We start from the raw sequence: 16,107 nt of genomic DNA, 5'->3' as shown, positions 1-16,107 counted from the left end.
GATAATTTTATTTTTGTACTTTTAAAATTGATTCATAGTAATTATTATTAGAAATATAATATTTTATTCTATTTTCAATTCACCTTTACACTTCTGGGTAAATCCATTTTCTCCATAGCTTTGTCTACTTCCTTAGCAATAGGCACTAATTCAGATAATAAAACGGATTTCACACTCGTTAAACCCAAAACCAACTCGAATGATAAAATTATAAGACTTGAGTTTGCGGCCATCATGAATAATTAACTGTTGCTAATACTTCGGTTATTATTATAAGGTTTTTTTATATTGTAATAAACGAACAAATTATAATGTATACGATAAAGATACTAGTAAATTTATTCGACATCAACTGTGTATTATATCTTACCATGTAGAGCAGTTATATTATACAATAACTTAAGAATGGTATAGTATCGAATCCAACGCTTAGACGTGTGTAATACAATAGCAACTAGAAAGTTTACTTAATAAATGTGACGTTTCTGCAAGTGGACTCGTTGATAGTTATACAGGATAATAAAAACTGTATGTCAGTTATCTTTTTTTTTTTTATAAAAAAAATTGTTTTTTGCTAAAATAGTTATAAAGAAAATCTCAAAACATTAAACTATCAAAAAATGTAAAGGTTTTTGTAATCTTGAAAGTTTGTTTCAGAAGGTCAATTTAAAAGTTTTACACTAGAATATTAACTATATTGTTATAACTATAAATAGTATAGCTGTGGCAGCGATGTGACTTCAAGGTCTAAGAAGAGTTATTTTTTTTTCTTACTATTCTACAAGTTCATACTGTTATACAAGTTTCATCACGCTATACATTTCAAAGTACAAACCGCTTCATTGGTTTTTTTAGAAGACTTGTTATTTGACGGTTAAAAAACAGCAAAACTGAAAAACGCGTATAAATAAAATGTGGTTCACTATTGTTGACACCTTTTAGGCTTTTGCATGAAGGGCATGCAATTATTTGTATTTCAATACTGTTTAATACCATAGTGTTTTAAAATCCTAAACTAATAGAAAATGACATGGCATAGCCCTTAGAGAAAGAGTGGTAAAATGTATAATGTTCAGGGAATAGCATTTTCAGTCAGTACTATTGCAATATTGCTGCCTTATACATGATATACAAAAATGTTGACAATTTTAAGAATATTAAATTTCGTAACAATTTTAATAAAAATATTTTTAAATGTATACTATTGCCAATTAACGCTAGAAATAATTACTCAAAGTCAAGTTCTTATTTTATTATGCCAAAATGGGCTGCGTTTGTCATCCACCGACTGCAGTCCTGTAATGAAATGTGTGATACTTCTGCAATGTTTTCGGTGTAGCAACGGGCTACCTAATGGAGATGGCAGCGGCTAAAGTTTAACTTTACTGTTCGTCCAAGTCGTTGTTCAAATTTTTCTGGGATGGTGTATTAAGACGTAGATAACACTTGGTGTAGAGATTCAGATATAGACTATGAGTGGTAAGATGGACAAACAACCACATATTTTGTAAAATACAATGTTAAGCAAGTGCCAATATGCAAATAATTTTACTATCATAAAAAACATAAAAGTTGAATTCACTTGAACATTAAATAAAGATATGAACATCATAACTTATCAAAATAATTTATACTGTACAGTGTACACTATTAAAATAAGAATAATTTTGGAAAACGTATTTATATTTATTTAGCAGTATTGCGATTTGCATACAATATTATTACAACTTATAAAGTTTTCCGAGGGAAAAAAGATGAGCTTAGTGTTATTACTTCCGTTGATAAAGAATAATAAAAAACTAAATGAAAATCCATCTGCTGTTGTTATGAATAAGTCTCCGAATTCTTGAAATTTTTTTTCAATGTTATCCAGATATAAATCAAACGCGCGTTCGGTTCTTAAATCATCGTGTGATATGTCGACCAATACATCAGTTTTATATATTTGTAATGAATACATTTTTTGATAAAGGTTATTTACTTCAATTGTCATTCTTGTCAAAAGTTTTTCAATGTGCTCGTGATTAGATTCAACTTTATTAAGAGTACTATACAACGTTAATACTTCATTTAATGTTTGATCTTCAATGTTAATCAACTTAAAAATGTTGGTTATCAGTGACATAAAAAAATCAAGGCGATAAAAGTAATCAAGACGATTATTATAATTAGAGTAGTCCACCTTTTGATAAGCAATGAGTTGTACCCAAACAAAACAATATAGCCTTGACCTAACGATATCTAAAAACATCTGTTGGAGTCCTAAGTTTTTTAACGGATCTCTTATCCAGTCTTGAGTTGACAGCTGTTCGGTGATCTTAATAATCTTATTTTGAAATAGAAGATTTATCTTATTCCATCCGATACTAACACTAGTTAACGGTTCAATCTGATGCTTGCACCGTGTAATATTTCCCAAGTATAGTTGGTCGAAAGAGAGGGGCAATGGACTTATATTACTATTAAAATCTTTATGGAGTTGGGTGTTAAAATTATCATGTTCCGAAATGTTTTTGATCCATTCAATTTGCCACCTTCTTTTCTCTATGTATTTATGTTTTATACACATGTTAACCAATTCACCTAAGGATGTTTTATACTGGTCTAGATCACGCAAGCCTCCTCTCGTTAACTGCGCTATCCATGTCTCGCGGTCCAAAGTCTCTGGTTTCAAAAGGTGGATATGTAATTTTAAAACCCATGCGAAAATCACGAATTTTCCCAAGTATGCCATCTTTATCATATTGTATACACGCAGAGTAATATGTTCCAGATTCCGATCGGTGTCATATAAGTTATTATATAACATAAAATACTCTATGCACTGTACTTCTTGCAATTTGCGGTAGAATTTCAATTGAGTTCGTACTTTATATTTGATTGGGTCTTTTGACCTACTCGAAGTCAATATAATTTTTTCTTTTTCGTCAAAACGAATTGGAGAGCAACTCAACGTCTTGTACGAGCCCAACAGTTCAATGAAACTATTTGAGTATCTGCCAACATTGATGTATTGGTCAATGAATGCATGCTAAAACACAATAATATTACTATTATTAGCATAACATAGGCTTTAGAATTTGAGTAAGTAAAAAATAATAAAATATTTAGTAGAGTATAAATTGCAAGTTCGTCATGAGAATCAATAGAGTTTTTGTATCAACACAAACCAACGAAATTTCGTTAAATATGCAGTTTTGACATTTTCATGTCTTAGCTCTGGCATGTAACCGAAAAAAATCAGCCATTTTTCAGCCGAGTCTGCAACCTCGATAAAACATTTTCATGTCTCGTTGAAGTACCGAATAAATTAAGATAAGTTGTGGAATTATAATTTAAAAAAAAAAATTACATGGAGCTTCCAGTTACATCATAAGGCCAAAGAGATTAAAAAATTATGTACAATCAAGTTTCTGGCTGAAATTGTAGTGTTTATTATCTGGCCAAAATTAACTTAACATAGAGAATTAAACTATTTTGAATTTATTATTTAGTTCTATTTTGAACGTTGAACGTATAACATATCTTATCTTATCTCATATCAGATAACAGCGTAACGCTTTTTTTGGTAACATTTTTTTTCGGTTATGTACCCGCTAATTCTCACCCCCAACCCTATTCCCATTCCCACCCCAAACGTCATCTTCAACCCCATTTCTGTTTTTGTTACGCTTTTTTGATAACGCTTTTTTCGGTCATGTGCCATAGCTATATTTTCATGTCTTAGCTCTGGCACATAACCGAAAAAAGCGTTATCAAAAAAGCGTAACGAAAAAAGAAATGGGGTTGAAGATGAAGTTGGTGGTGGAATTAGCTGTGCTGCATAACCGAAAAAAAGCGTAACGACAAAAGTGTTACCACACGTAGATGGGGTTTGGGGTGGGAACGGGGATGAAGATGGGGGTGGGAATAGGGATGGGGTGGGGGGTGTGTTGGGGGTGGGAATAGGGATTGGGTGGGACTTGGGTTGGGGTGTGTTGGGGGTGAGGGTAGGAATTGGGGTGGGAATGGGGATGAAGATGGGGTAGGAATAGGGATCGGGGTGTGTTTGGAGTGGAAATGGGGTTAGGTTAAGAAATATGATATAGGGTGGGAGATAGGGGGTAGGAGAAAGGAAGTAAGAGATAAGGATAAGACATAAGAGATATGTTGTACGTTCAACGTTCCAATTAGACCTAAATGATAAATTCAAAATAGTTTAAGGGTCCAAATTCTCTATGAATTGTTTTAAGCCAGATATTAAACACTACAATATTAGCCAGAAACTTGATGTTTTAATATACTAGCTTGTTACTGCTTCTTAATATACTATATCATTATCTATAATTCCACCACTACTCTAAAAATTTTTCGGTACTTCAACGAGACATGAAAGTGCTCTTTCGTGGTTGCAGACTCGTCTGAAAAACTCATATTTTACTTAGATTATTAAATGTGAACTCCTAACCAATAAATAGTCCTTCATTTCAGTATTTATGCTCTCATGGATTTGGCATAGGTATGCGAGTTATGTTGGTCTGGTTCTGAGGTACAGAATTTACATTGGAAGGATTTTACAATTTACATTTTTTTCATATTTACAAAAATGAAATTTACAATTTTACAGGAGAGCAAAATGAGCAGTATTCTTTTTTATTCAAATATAATTATGTGCTCCATTATTCGATTCCCCCGGCAAATTGAAGTAAAACAGTGTAGTCAACTTGATTTGGCCAAAAAAAAAAATGATAGTTGTTGCCTTTTTTATTAAAATATAATTATGTCATCCATTATTCGATTCCCCTGGAAAATTGAAGTATGACAGTGTAGGTAACTTGATTTGGACAAAAAAAAATAATAGTTGTTGACCGTTGCAAATTAAGCGACGACATGATGTTCAAGAATCATATCATAGTATCGAGGTGGTACTCGATTAGAAATAGCAAAAAAATAAATAGTTTTTTTACTAAACTTTTTAAATTTGACCATTCTCGATGAATCAAATCAGTGGTTATTTTTGTTTTTTGTTTTTTTTTTAAGTTAATACATAGTAATTAGTATTAGAAGTAGTAGTAGTAGTATGTACTAATTATTACATAGTAACTATTATTATAATATTGGATTTTATTTTCAATTCACCTTTACACTTCTGGTTAGATCCATTTTCTCCATAGCTTTGTCTACTTCCTTAGCAATAGGCACAAATTCAGGCAATAAAACGGATTTCACACTCATTAAACCCAAAACCAACTCGAATGATAAAATTATAAGACTTGAGTTTGCTGCCATCATGAATAATTAACTGTATAGCTAGTACTTTGGTTATTATTATAAACTTCCTTGTTGTAATAAACGAACAAATTTTTAAATTATAATGTATAAGACAAAAATACTAGTAAATTTATTCGACATCAACTGTGTATTATATGTAGCCGTGTACAGGGATTATTCGATAACATTATAATGGTATAGTATCGAATCCAACGCTTAAACATGTGTAACACAATAGGGACTAGAAAGTTTACTTAATATATGTAACGTTTCTGCAGGTGTACTCGTTGATAGTTCTACAGGATAATAAAAACTGTACATCAAAGTTATTTTTTTTAAAAAGGTTTTGAAAAAAAATCCTAAAACATCAAACTATTAAAAATTATTTCAAAAAATGTAAAGGTTTTTTCATCTTGAAAGTTTGTTTCAGAAGGTGAATTTAAAAGTTTTACACTCGAATATTAACTATATTGTTATAACTATAAATAGTATAGTTGTGGCAGCGATGTGACTTCAAGGTCTAAGAAGAGTTATTTTTATCACATACTATTCTACTAAGTTCATACTGTTATACAAGTTTGATCACGCTATACATTTCAAAGTACAAACCGCTTCAATCGTTTTTTCCAGAAGACTTGTGGTTTGACATATCATTCACGGTTAAAAAAACTGAACAGCGCGTATGAATAAAATTTAGTCAAATATTGTCGACACCTTTTTAGGCTTTTGCATGAATGTCATGCAATTATTTGTATTATACTACGGTTTAACACCAGAGCGGTTTCTAATACTAAACTTAGTGGATTTCAGCCTGGAATTCTTAAAAAAATAATCTCGACAAAATATAGAAACCAAAAGGCTTCGCAATGATGTTTATTTTTCATCCTTTTGACCGACTCAAACCGACTAGTTAGTTATCAATAGTTGTCGAAAGAATATTTTCCACCAAGTAATTCTAAATTAAAAAAATGCCAGTACAGAAAACATAAATTCATATAGCGTGCAACGGCTGTGTCACTCTTAGGTGAATGAAACGGTGGCAACAAGCGCGCACAGATGTCTTGGTTTTTTCCCTTCTGTTTCCAATTTGTTCCGCTAACCTATCCCATGAATATAAGACTACTAAATACTCCAGTATACACCCGTTTTTGGACAGTGGTGTTTTTCGGTGAATAACTAGAGGGTATGTGATAATTTATGAATTTATGGCAAAGCATGTTTCTAGGCTAAAACATTAAACATTTTTATTGCTCAGATTATTTTCAAAGTCATCCATATTTTTAAGTATACTTAATTTAGAATAATGAATAAAGTTAGGTCATTGTTTCCCATATTTCTGTGCCTAAACATGATGTACAAATATGTTGACAACGTTAAAAATATTAAATACCGTATCAATAATTGCTGTTAAAATATTTCTAAAGGTGTACTATTGCCAATTAACGCGATAAGTGATTACTCAAGGTTAATCTACACAGTGTTACAGTATCAACAAAAAGGGGTTGCCTTGGGTATAGAAAAGGGTTGTTGGCCCAGTATAATATTGTGCACAAACGTCCAAGACAAGGATAAGGACAAGTTTAAGTTGGGGTAGGGACGAATGCCCATTACCCGGACACGACAATAAAACCATTTTACGTTTTGCAATAAAAATTACTATAATGCATTATCATAAGAAACATATAATACGCGTTTGCTGCTGCTATTTTCTAACCTTTTCATACAATAAGTGCGATTGTAAAATATGTGCTTAAGTATTAAAATCTCGGTAGTCATTCGACTGAACGTATATTACCGTGTGAGACTCCTACATAAAATAACAAAAAAAACCAGCCCAAGGTGTTTCGACATGATCTTTTGTTCGAGTTTGGGCCGCCTATGACTGTTCTTTTATTTTGTATTTAAAAAACCATTTCATATACAGGGTGTTCCAGCGTGATAAGTAAGTAATAGGTGATTGAACATCTAGGGTCCCCCAAAATAAGCCCCCCGTTTTCAATTTTTCGATTAGTTAAAAATTGAAGATTTCGACAGTTAAGTAAAAAAAATAATGACCTAAAAAACAAAAAATTATTCCATGTTATTCGGTGCAAAAAGGTAACCTTAAAAGAAGGGTCACATCATTTTCAGTCCCTCTCGGCCCCAAACTCAAAAAATGATAAGAGACCAGAAATAAGTGATAAAAGATAAATGCTAAGACACAATTGATATGAGATAAAAGAAAAGAGATAATTGTTAAGAGATAAATTATGAGAGATTAGAGATAAATGATAATAGATAGGTGCTAAATGATAAGAGATTAGAGATAAACAATTAGAAACAAGAGATAAGATATTAGTGATCAGAGATAAATGGTTAGAGACTAAAGGTAAGAAATAAATGATCAGATAAGTGATAAGAGAAGAGTTAGGGACTGAAAAAGACTGAAAATGATGTGATACCTCTTTTAAGGTTAGCTTTTTGCACTGAATAACATGGAATAATTTTTTGTTTTTTTAGGTCATTATTTTTTTACTTAACTGTCGAAATCTACAATTTTTTACTAATCGAACAAATGAAAACGGAGGGCTTATTTGGGAGTCCCCTAGATGTCCAATCACCTATTACTTACCTTTCGTGCTGGAACACCCTGTATATGATGGGTGTAGTTTTTATTTTGAATTAATTTATGCGAAACACACATAAACGATAATGCATAATGCATTTTATATCCGGTGGTATTACTTATAATAATATGATACAACGGTAAACGCTAAACATACAATTGATATTTATTTGACGCGTTAGGTTGTCAAAAAAATAAGAAAATTAGACCTTGCATTTCCTTTGGTAAATCAAATATTTGAATAGTCGCAAAACACCTATTTTCTCGATGATTTATTTGCTCAGAATTCGATTTAAAATCTTAAAGAGCAGATTTTTTAATTACAACTAAATACCTACTTATTTCAAAGACACATTGTTGTCTTGAATAGTGTTCAATATAACATAATATTGTATGGCATTTTTATGTCGACACAGAATTGTATAAATGTAAAAGTTTTCAAAATCCAATTCTGAAAATGCTAAGTGTATAGAAAAATGACTTAGTTGAGTAAAGACAAAATAATATAATAATGTGCCAGTAATAACACAAATATATAAATAATAAAAAAAAATGAGAGCATAATAAAATATAGAAAATAATTGTATTTAAAGGGACAATAAAGAGAATATAAATAACATCATACATAGAGCATTATCAGTTAATTTATTGCCAAGAGAGAGACATTAACATATTTATTGGATGGTTTGCCCAATGCAGTTCTGAGAGACAACTCTTAATAACAACAGCTGTAAATAGAAAACGGCGAATTTGTCATTCTCAACAGCTATAACTTTCAAAATGCGTTTTTCGAAATCACAGAGGACCTTCGAAAATATTAACTTGAAGTTTTTTTCTAGTAAACTTGTTGTTTGCACGTGTTATATACCTACATGATAAAATTACTAAAACGGCCGACCGATCGGAATGCACTACCGACTCAAAGTGTTGGGATTTCTTTTGTGACATATTATTAATTGAGGCGATTAACACTGCGGACCGATGAATAATGCAACGCGTTTATTAAATGCACATTTAATTAGTATTCTAAAACCGAAATCATATCGCACCGAGAAACACAATATGTTAGCAACAGGACTTAATATGTACAATGAGTGAAAAAACTAAGGAAATATTAACTGCGTTGCGTGGAAACATTATACTATAATGGGTCAAGAAAAAAAACCGAAGGCTATATAACGAACAATGAAGTCAATATTATATGCAAATGTAAATAAATTGTACGTTTTGCGCAGCACTTGACGTCGTTATATATGTAGTTTGGCAAAGAAAAAATAATTGCATTTATTATATTTTAATGAAACTTTATTAATATGTTATCTGCGCGTAAGACGCCAACACGCGAGTCGTAGGTATGTGTTATATTATACTGCTGATATCTAATTTCCATCAATAAAATATAAATATCAATGTATAAGGTAAATAAAATTTTATAATAAATGATATTATATTATATTTATTTATTTATGTAAAAAGTGTTGACGTGTCGCTCGAGGCAATTCGTTTCGAACAGTTGGCAACCGTCAATAGTTTATTATTATTATTATTATTATATATTGTAAACTGGTTATAAATTGTTTTTTTTAAGGTATACAAAACTGCAGCGAATAACCACTGTTATTGTATTTAAATTATTTAAACTATTTGATTTATAACTGTTAATTTATGCCAAATCCTAAACTATCTTATAAGGTCTATGATTACTAAGAATGGGAATTCGAAAAAAATGTTTATTAAATTATGAATACTACTTTTATGATATTATGCTTAAGTTTTAATCTCATTTCAGTAACAAAATGTAATACAAATTTCGGTAATCAATCAATCTTAAAAATTATTTTTGACATTTTAAACTCAAAATCTACACACTGTCCGTTTACTGTAACCTGACCTAACTTACCCAGACTACACTAATCCAATAATGTAGATAACCACTTGACAGATTCGTGTGAATCAGGTCCACGGTGCTTATATAACAGCTAAACGCAGTAACGCAGTAAACGTTTACACAAAACTGGATTTGAACCGATTTATAGTTGCACGTTTGAAATTTGGATTAAGACAGTTACAAGAACATGATAATATTTCTACACCTAACCGAGTTGTGTTAATAAAATACAACATAATAAGATAGCTTAATATTGTATCAACTAGTTTTTTTATATATAATTAGTTTTAAATATTTAGTACTCGAATACAAATTGATTAAGTTCAATACACATATGATTAACAACAAATAGCAATTAGACACTCAATTGCAGACTATGCAAATTAATTACACATATTTTTAACACATCATAAATATGTCGATAGTAAATATTTGATCAATTTAATTGATTTTTAGTTGTAATCATTTATAGGTTGATCATTATTGTTTTCAGGCCTGGTTTTAATACCACATTTGCAAATATGTATGATGTGTTATTATTACAAAAAGAAAAGGAACAAAATACCCGTACAGAGTTAATTCGATTAAATTTACATTTCCCATGGATATATTATTATAATATCAGTATAGTACCGTTGGAGATAATATTAGTAGACAGTTAATAGATGGGCATGGGGAAAGGTGAACGAACTGCCGTGACGTATAATATAACATTATCATAATCCATCAAGTCCGTTAAATATGAAAATATACGAAATTTAATTTTACTTAACAGTTTGCATATTGTATTAATATGCAATGTAAAAAAAAAAAAATCACTACAATGATGTACAAATAAAGCAATTCAGCCGCGTTGTAAACAATGCCATGGCGGTAAACCCCTTGCCGCTCCTATAGGTGTCTCATCGCTGTGTCTTAAGAACACCATCTTTAACACACCTTTCGACGGGACCAGTTATTGACACATATAGGAATAGCTGATGTCGTCGATTGGGTGGCGTACACAATCGTTCAATAATTATTATTTTGTTCCTTGAAAAAAAAAAAACTGCAAACGGATGACTTGCTAATTCCAAACGGACGGTGAATACAGATAATAATGCTTCAAGATGTATGCGACTTATTCCTAATAATATTGTTGTTTTTATTACAATAATAATAATAAGACTTAACCGTTTTGCCTTGCCTATGTTTTGTATATATATTTTTTTTAAATTAACAGTACTATAAAAAAAAAAGAGGTGTTTAGAAGGTCAAACGCAATAACAAGTAAATTACAAACACTGCGACACCTAATCTAAAATAATTTTCATCATCGTTGATTTTGATTAATTGGACAATACTAAGATAGATATAAATAATATGTCATATTATGCAAGGACGATATTGTTACCTTTTAAAATTGTATTTTTTTAAAAAATACTCTCCGAAGAGGTTTAGCAAAGACAAACAAATGTGCGATTAATTAGAACATTATTTCTGTTTGTTACAAAAATGAATAGTCAAAATGAATTATTACATTATTATCAGAGTTGTTTTTTTCTGAAAATTACTGTTAGTGTAAAACTCAAAGAAATGAAAACAATTGCAAAATAAAAAACTTGAAACGTTTTTATAAGAAAAAAAAAATCATGAACAGGTGTTTTCAAAAAAACATCACCTGTACAGAATAATTAAGCATATCCGTCGTAATAGCCCGTATATAATAATAATTTATTGCATCCAAGGTTTTTTGTCCATAGAAAACATGGGAACCCGAATTATGGAAATTAGTCGGTACTTTACACAATCTATAATAATCGAGTTCTTTGTGTCAGTGTTTTAACATCTATTATTTACCTTTAAACATTCACACGGCGGTTTTATATGGACAAAAAAAAACATGATATTTCTATTATTGTAAAAGGTGAAACCACTACTATTTTCGTGAGTGGGTTGCATACTGAATGCAAATCTAACCGAAGATTACAATCGACAGACATATTTGATATTTACTATTATAATATTTCATTAATTGACCGACCAACGGAATTATAACGTTTAATCGAAAAATGTATTTATATGCTATACTATTAAACAACTAATATATATATATATATATATATATATATATATATATATATATATATATATATATATATATATATATAACTAATATACTTATAGCTGTAGCGGCATAAGTGTATGATACTTTATAATACGTCCAAGTGTGTGAATTGAACTCTTAATGCGACCAAAATATTTGAGTAGTACAAGAGGTAAAAACGGATACCTAAGTATTATTTTGTATTTTCAGCAAATATATCATCCAATAGACATTTGACTATAAATAGACAAAGACACAGGGCAATCAATGCTAAATTTATTATTTGTAAGCGAATATGTGTTGAAAAAATGTTAATAAAGAAAATGTTTCCGCCCCTTCTAAGGAAAAGAGTTAATGATATTTTTTTTAATGAAAATATATATATACATGGATAGTACTTTACTCTATACCTTTAGAGTCCCCCACACAAATTTGGAACTCATTTTCAGGTACGGTTTTTGGAACTACTTGCAAACAATTAAAAAAAATAAGCAGGACCGTTTAAACCAGCCAAAGTATAAACCAGCACACCGTTTACTAGGACAGTACAATCCAAGTACAATATGAATCAGCACAATTTACATCAAGCACAATTATCTTAACTGAACATCTAACTATAAATAATGATCTATGTCCTTCGGTATTTTTAACATATTGTTATTATAATATAATTTATAACTGTTAAAAATAGAACGTTCAATCGAATTCGAAAATTATATACTCAAATTGGAATTAGAGCGAAGCTGTTAGCTACAATATAATATATTTTGTCTAGGAAATTCTCTGTTTATCCTTTCCCGGTGTGTAGGTACTCCACTTGCGCGTTTGTGCACAATTTAAAATAATATACATACACGAGTCAATAGAAGAAACAAAGTAAAAAAAAAGTTGACACATTATACTACTGGGAAGGTATCGGGTGAAACGTCTGAAGGAAAACGTTATGAAGCAATCCGACCTGGATGACGGATAAAAAACCAAATAAAAAACGTGTGGGAGGCAGGAAGCGACATAGGCGGAAGTCGAAGAAATAAGAGTAAAAAACAAAAAGGGTTTGACATTATCAGACGCCGCCAATTCCTTGGAACAGATGGGCGCGCGCGCACCGTTACCGTATCCGAGCAATGGATCCTTTACACGGTTTTATTTTAAATCTTCCAACGGGTTGTTACACACACACACACACACCGCATACTTACAAAACTTCTCTATGAATGGGGCGTCGTTGATAATAATTGAACAGAATATTAGTATATTTCTATTTTTGGGAGACGCGTTTCCTCATATAAAGCGCCCGGCCAGAGTCAGGACTCCTTCTTTTATACATACAGAGATAATATAATAATAAATTAATGCGCACTAAGCCTTAATGACGACCATTGGGGGGGGGGGGGAAACGGTTATTAAAACCTATTTCATCCTGTTGTTAAGTCGCCGTCGTGTCCGAGGGATGTTTTCTCACAGGTGTTCCCTTTCGTACCCCTATAAATTATAATATGATGATATTTATTTTGCTGTGAAAATGTTCAGTACATTTCAGTCTTAATTTCAAAAGTCAATTAAACACACACGTTCCCAGTTAAGTTTCAATAGTTTACAGTACTCTTAAAAAATTAAAGCACATACAAATTAGAATATTTTCTAATACTGTACAAAAACATTAACTCTTAAGTAACGCAAAAAAAAGAAAAATTACAAATTGGAATAATCGTTTTAAGACAAAATTAAAATGCCTTATTCTCAATTAATCACATCAGGTGATCAAATTTTGTAAAAAAAATATATTCTTTAAATAACTTATAATTTATTGAAGAAACCCTAAAAAATCAAAAAATCTACATATGAAATACACATCAATTGTTATATTTTATCTAATTTGTAAAAAAGAAACATTCTTCGTTGGTAGTAAAATTTATGAGGGCCTCACACCACTTTTTTACATGCTAAATATTAAAAAAGGAAGGGTTATAAGTAGTTGACGGTTTTCCAAATTATTATACTCGGCTCTCTGTCAAGTGTAAGAAAAATAACACATAAATATTTTTAAGGCCAGCGACAAAAATTATGATAAAAAAAAAAAACAAAATTATAAACCATTGTAATACAAATAGCTTATAATAAATTAATACACTTAATCTGACCATTCTACCATTCTGATTCTGAAATTCAAAATGTATAATATAAATCAAAATTAAGACGGTAAGTTTGTTTTGGCACATATTATAAGCTTCTGTAAGTATAGTTCTATAAGTTCAAACCACATAGGTCTCAACTCATCTAAAAAAAATACTTTTTTTTTCAAAGTAAAATCGCATTAACGTCATGTTAAACAAATAGTACCTACAGGCTTTTTGATATGGATCTGTGTGTTGTGCAGTAAACTGTATAGTCATAGGCGCATTGTTTTTAAAAAATGTTTACCAATAGGAGAGCAAATATAGAAACCATTTGCTCGATAATTTTAACTAATCACTTTTTGTTTTCGTCGAAAGAAACAAAATAATAAATCGCTGTAAGGCAATAAGCTCATGTTACTGTACATGTCTCGCATTGTATTAGTATATTCAAAAGCCTTACAAAGCAGTACAAAGCTATAAGAATTTTATAACAGGCTGTCGTTTGGTTAAAATTCTGGTACACGAATTATTACCTTTATCAGTAAAGTGAAAAGTATTAAAATGTATTCCAAGTACATAATTGTATTTTCTTTAACTTATTATTGTGTTCCAACAGTGATGTCTTTCGATGAATCGGTATTTATAACTATTTTCATAGGAAAATGTAGAACTTTGTTAAGTATCGTTTTATTTTTTTTTATTTGCCAAAAAGTAAAACTGACCATTTTCAAAAGGTTAAGTGTATACTTAAGCAATTATTTGCCTTTTTAAATGTACAACAAAATGTGTTACATAATACATTAGTATATTAGTAAGTTTTTTATTGTTAGAATTACTCATACTTAAAATTATTCGAGTAAAAAAAATGTGTTTCTATAATTAGGTACTGTTTTTACATACTTTTTCTGTAAAATATGTAGTTAATATTATACGTTTATACGAAATAATGTTTTAACATGAAATTACTTCAAAAAAAAGCAAAACTATTGGATTGAGTTTGTGAAAAATATATGCGAATCAAATTGATTTATAATTTGTATTTGATTAATAAATAATCATCCGCTTGGTATATTGTGTTAGGAATTTGTGAAACTGTTCGACGAATTAAGAAACGAAGGAGAAGGTTATGTTACTCGGAATACTTTGGGCAAAATATATGATGTCAACGACAAAGATGAACTAGACTTAGTGTTGAATAATTTCGGAATCACTTTCTATGGCGAAAACGGTTTTCGTGAAACAAGAGTGCACCTAGATAAATTTAAGCAGGCTGCAAAGGCAGGCTTCATACATAGATTTCCTAAAGAGGTAATATTCTAATCATTACCTAACTAATTGTTTGCCATATATTGTAAAACTAAAACGTGTACAAAAAAAATATATGTTTAGGAAATGCTAGTGTTATTTTTCAAAATCATTGGACGTGGAATACGGAAAATCCATATTACTTACAGTGACCTGGTGAGTTATTATGGTCAAAGAGTTCTTAGATCTCAAATCGACAATGTTATGACCAAATTCGGAATAGAAAGCCGTAAATATTATTTTTAATAACTGCATCTTATTATTATATTTTTCTGCAATGTAGTTATTAAGCTATGCATATTGTGCTTTTGCAGCGTTGACGTTTCACTTATTGTACTTAGGTTTTATTTGATTTCTACGTTTCACATATATATTATGTTGGCGTTTTTCAGCCAATGGAAGTGAACGCCGATTAAGTTTGTTGGGCTTTAGAAGAGCTGTGAACACTGGTGGTATTCCAGCCTGGTTGTTATGCAATAATTGTAAGGACAACGCTACTAAAATGATAATCATAATTAATAAATTATATTTCAAATAACTATTGTAACTATTTTGTTGCCATAATACTATAGAAGCAATGTAATATGCCGACTTATACGTCATGATTAGGCACTGTTATTATACTCAATAATAACAAAAATATAATTTGTGTACTTGTTACTGTTTATAAGACCCATAATAATTAGCATAGGTCTTATACAATTATTGTTAAACCCTTACTAGAAGAGGGCCACTTAGCCAAATTGTTTGATTTTAAATGTTGGACAAAGTTTTTCAAAACGTTGGTACCCCATTTAATGTACTCGAAGCCTGCATTAATAAACATGCAATGTTACTTCACTACGTTTAATTATAT

At 30.4% G+C, this 16,107-nt stretch overlaps 2 protein-coding genes across 2 annotated transcripts; one reads left to right on the top strand and one right to left on the bottom strand.

The window, feature by feature from the left end:
- Window positions 1-1,690: 1,690 nt before the first annotated feature.
- On the bottom strand, window positions 1,691-9,025 carry LOC126840808 (uncharacterized). Its single transcript, XM_050576766.1, has 2 exons — window positions 8,728-9,025; window positions 1,691-3,031 (listed from the first exon to the last, which is right to left on the bottom strand). Exon 2 carries the CDS (start codon window positions 2,807-2,809, stop codon window positions 1,691-1,693), a length of 1,119 nt encoding a protein of 372 aa, XP_050432723.1. The 5' UTR covers window positions 2,810-3,031; window positions 8,728-9,025.
- Window positions 9,026-9,183: 158 nt separating this feature from the next.
- On the top strand, window positions 9,184-15,789 carry LOC126840799 (uncharacterized). Its single transcript, XM_050576753.1, has 4 exons — window positions 9,184-9,273; window positions 15,027-15,254; window positions 15,336-15,480; window positions 15,644-15,789. The coding sequence occupies exons 1-4, from the start codon at window positions 9,265-9,267 to the stop codon at window positions 15,787-15,789; spliced, it is 528 nt and encodes a 175-aa protein (XP_050432710.1). The 5' UTR covers window positions 9,184-9,264.
- The last annotated feature ends 318 nt before the right edge of the window (window positions 15,790-16,107 follow it).

The sequence above is a fragment of the Adelges cooleyi genome, unplaced genomic scaffold (genome assembly GCF_023614345.1).
Source record: "Adelges cooleyi isolate 19-005CV unplaced genomic scaffold, UGA_ACOO_1.1 ACOO_flye_CR_arks_rails_tigmint_CR_PRNA_108, whole genome shotgun sequence".
Lineage (NCBI taxonomy): Eukaryota > Metazoa > Arthropoda > Insecta > Hemiptera > Adelgidae > Adelges > Adelges cooleyi.
Note: the sequence above shows the minus strand (reverse complement) of the source record. Positions and strands in the feature narration are given on the sequence as shown.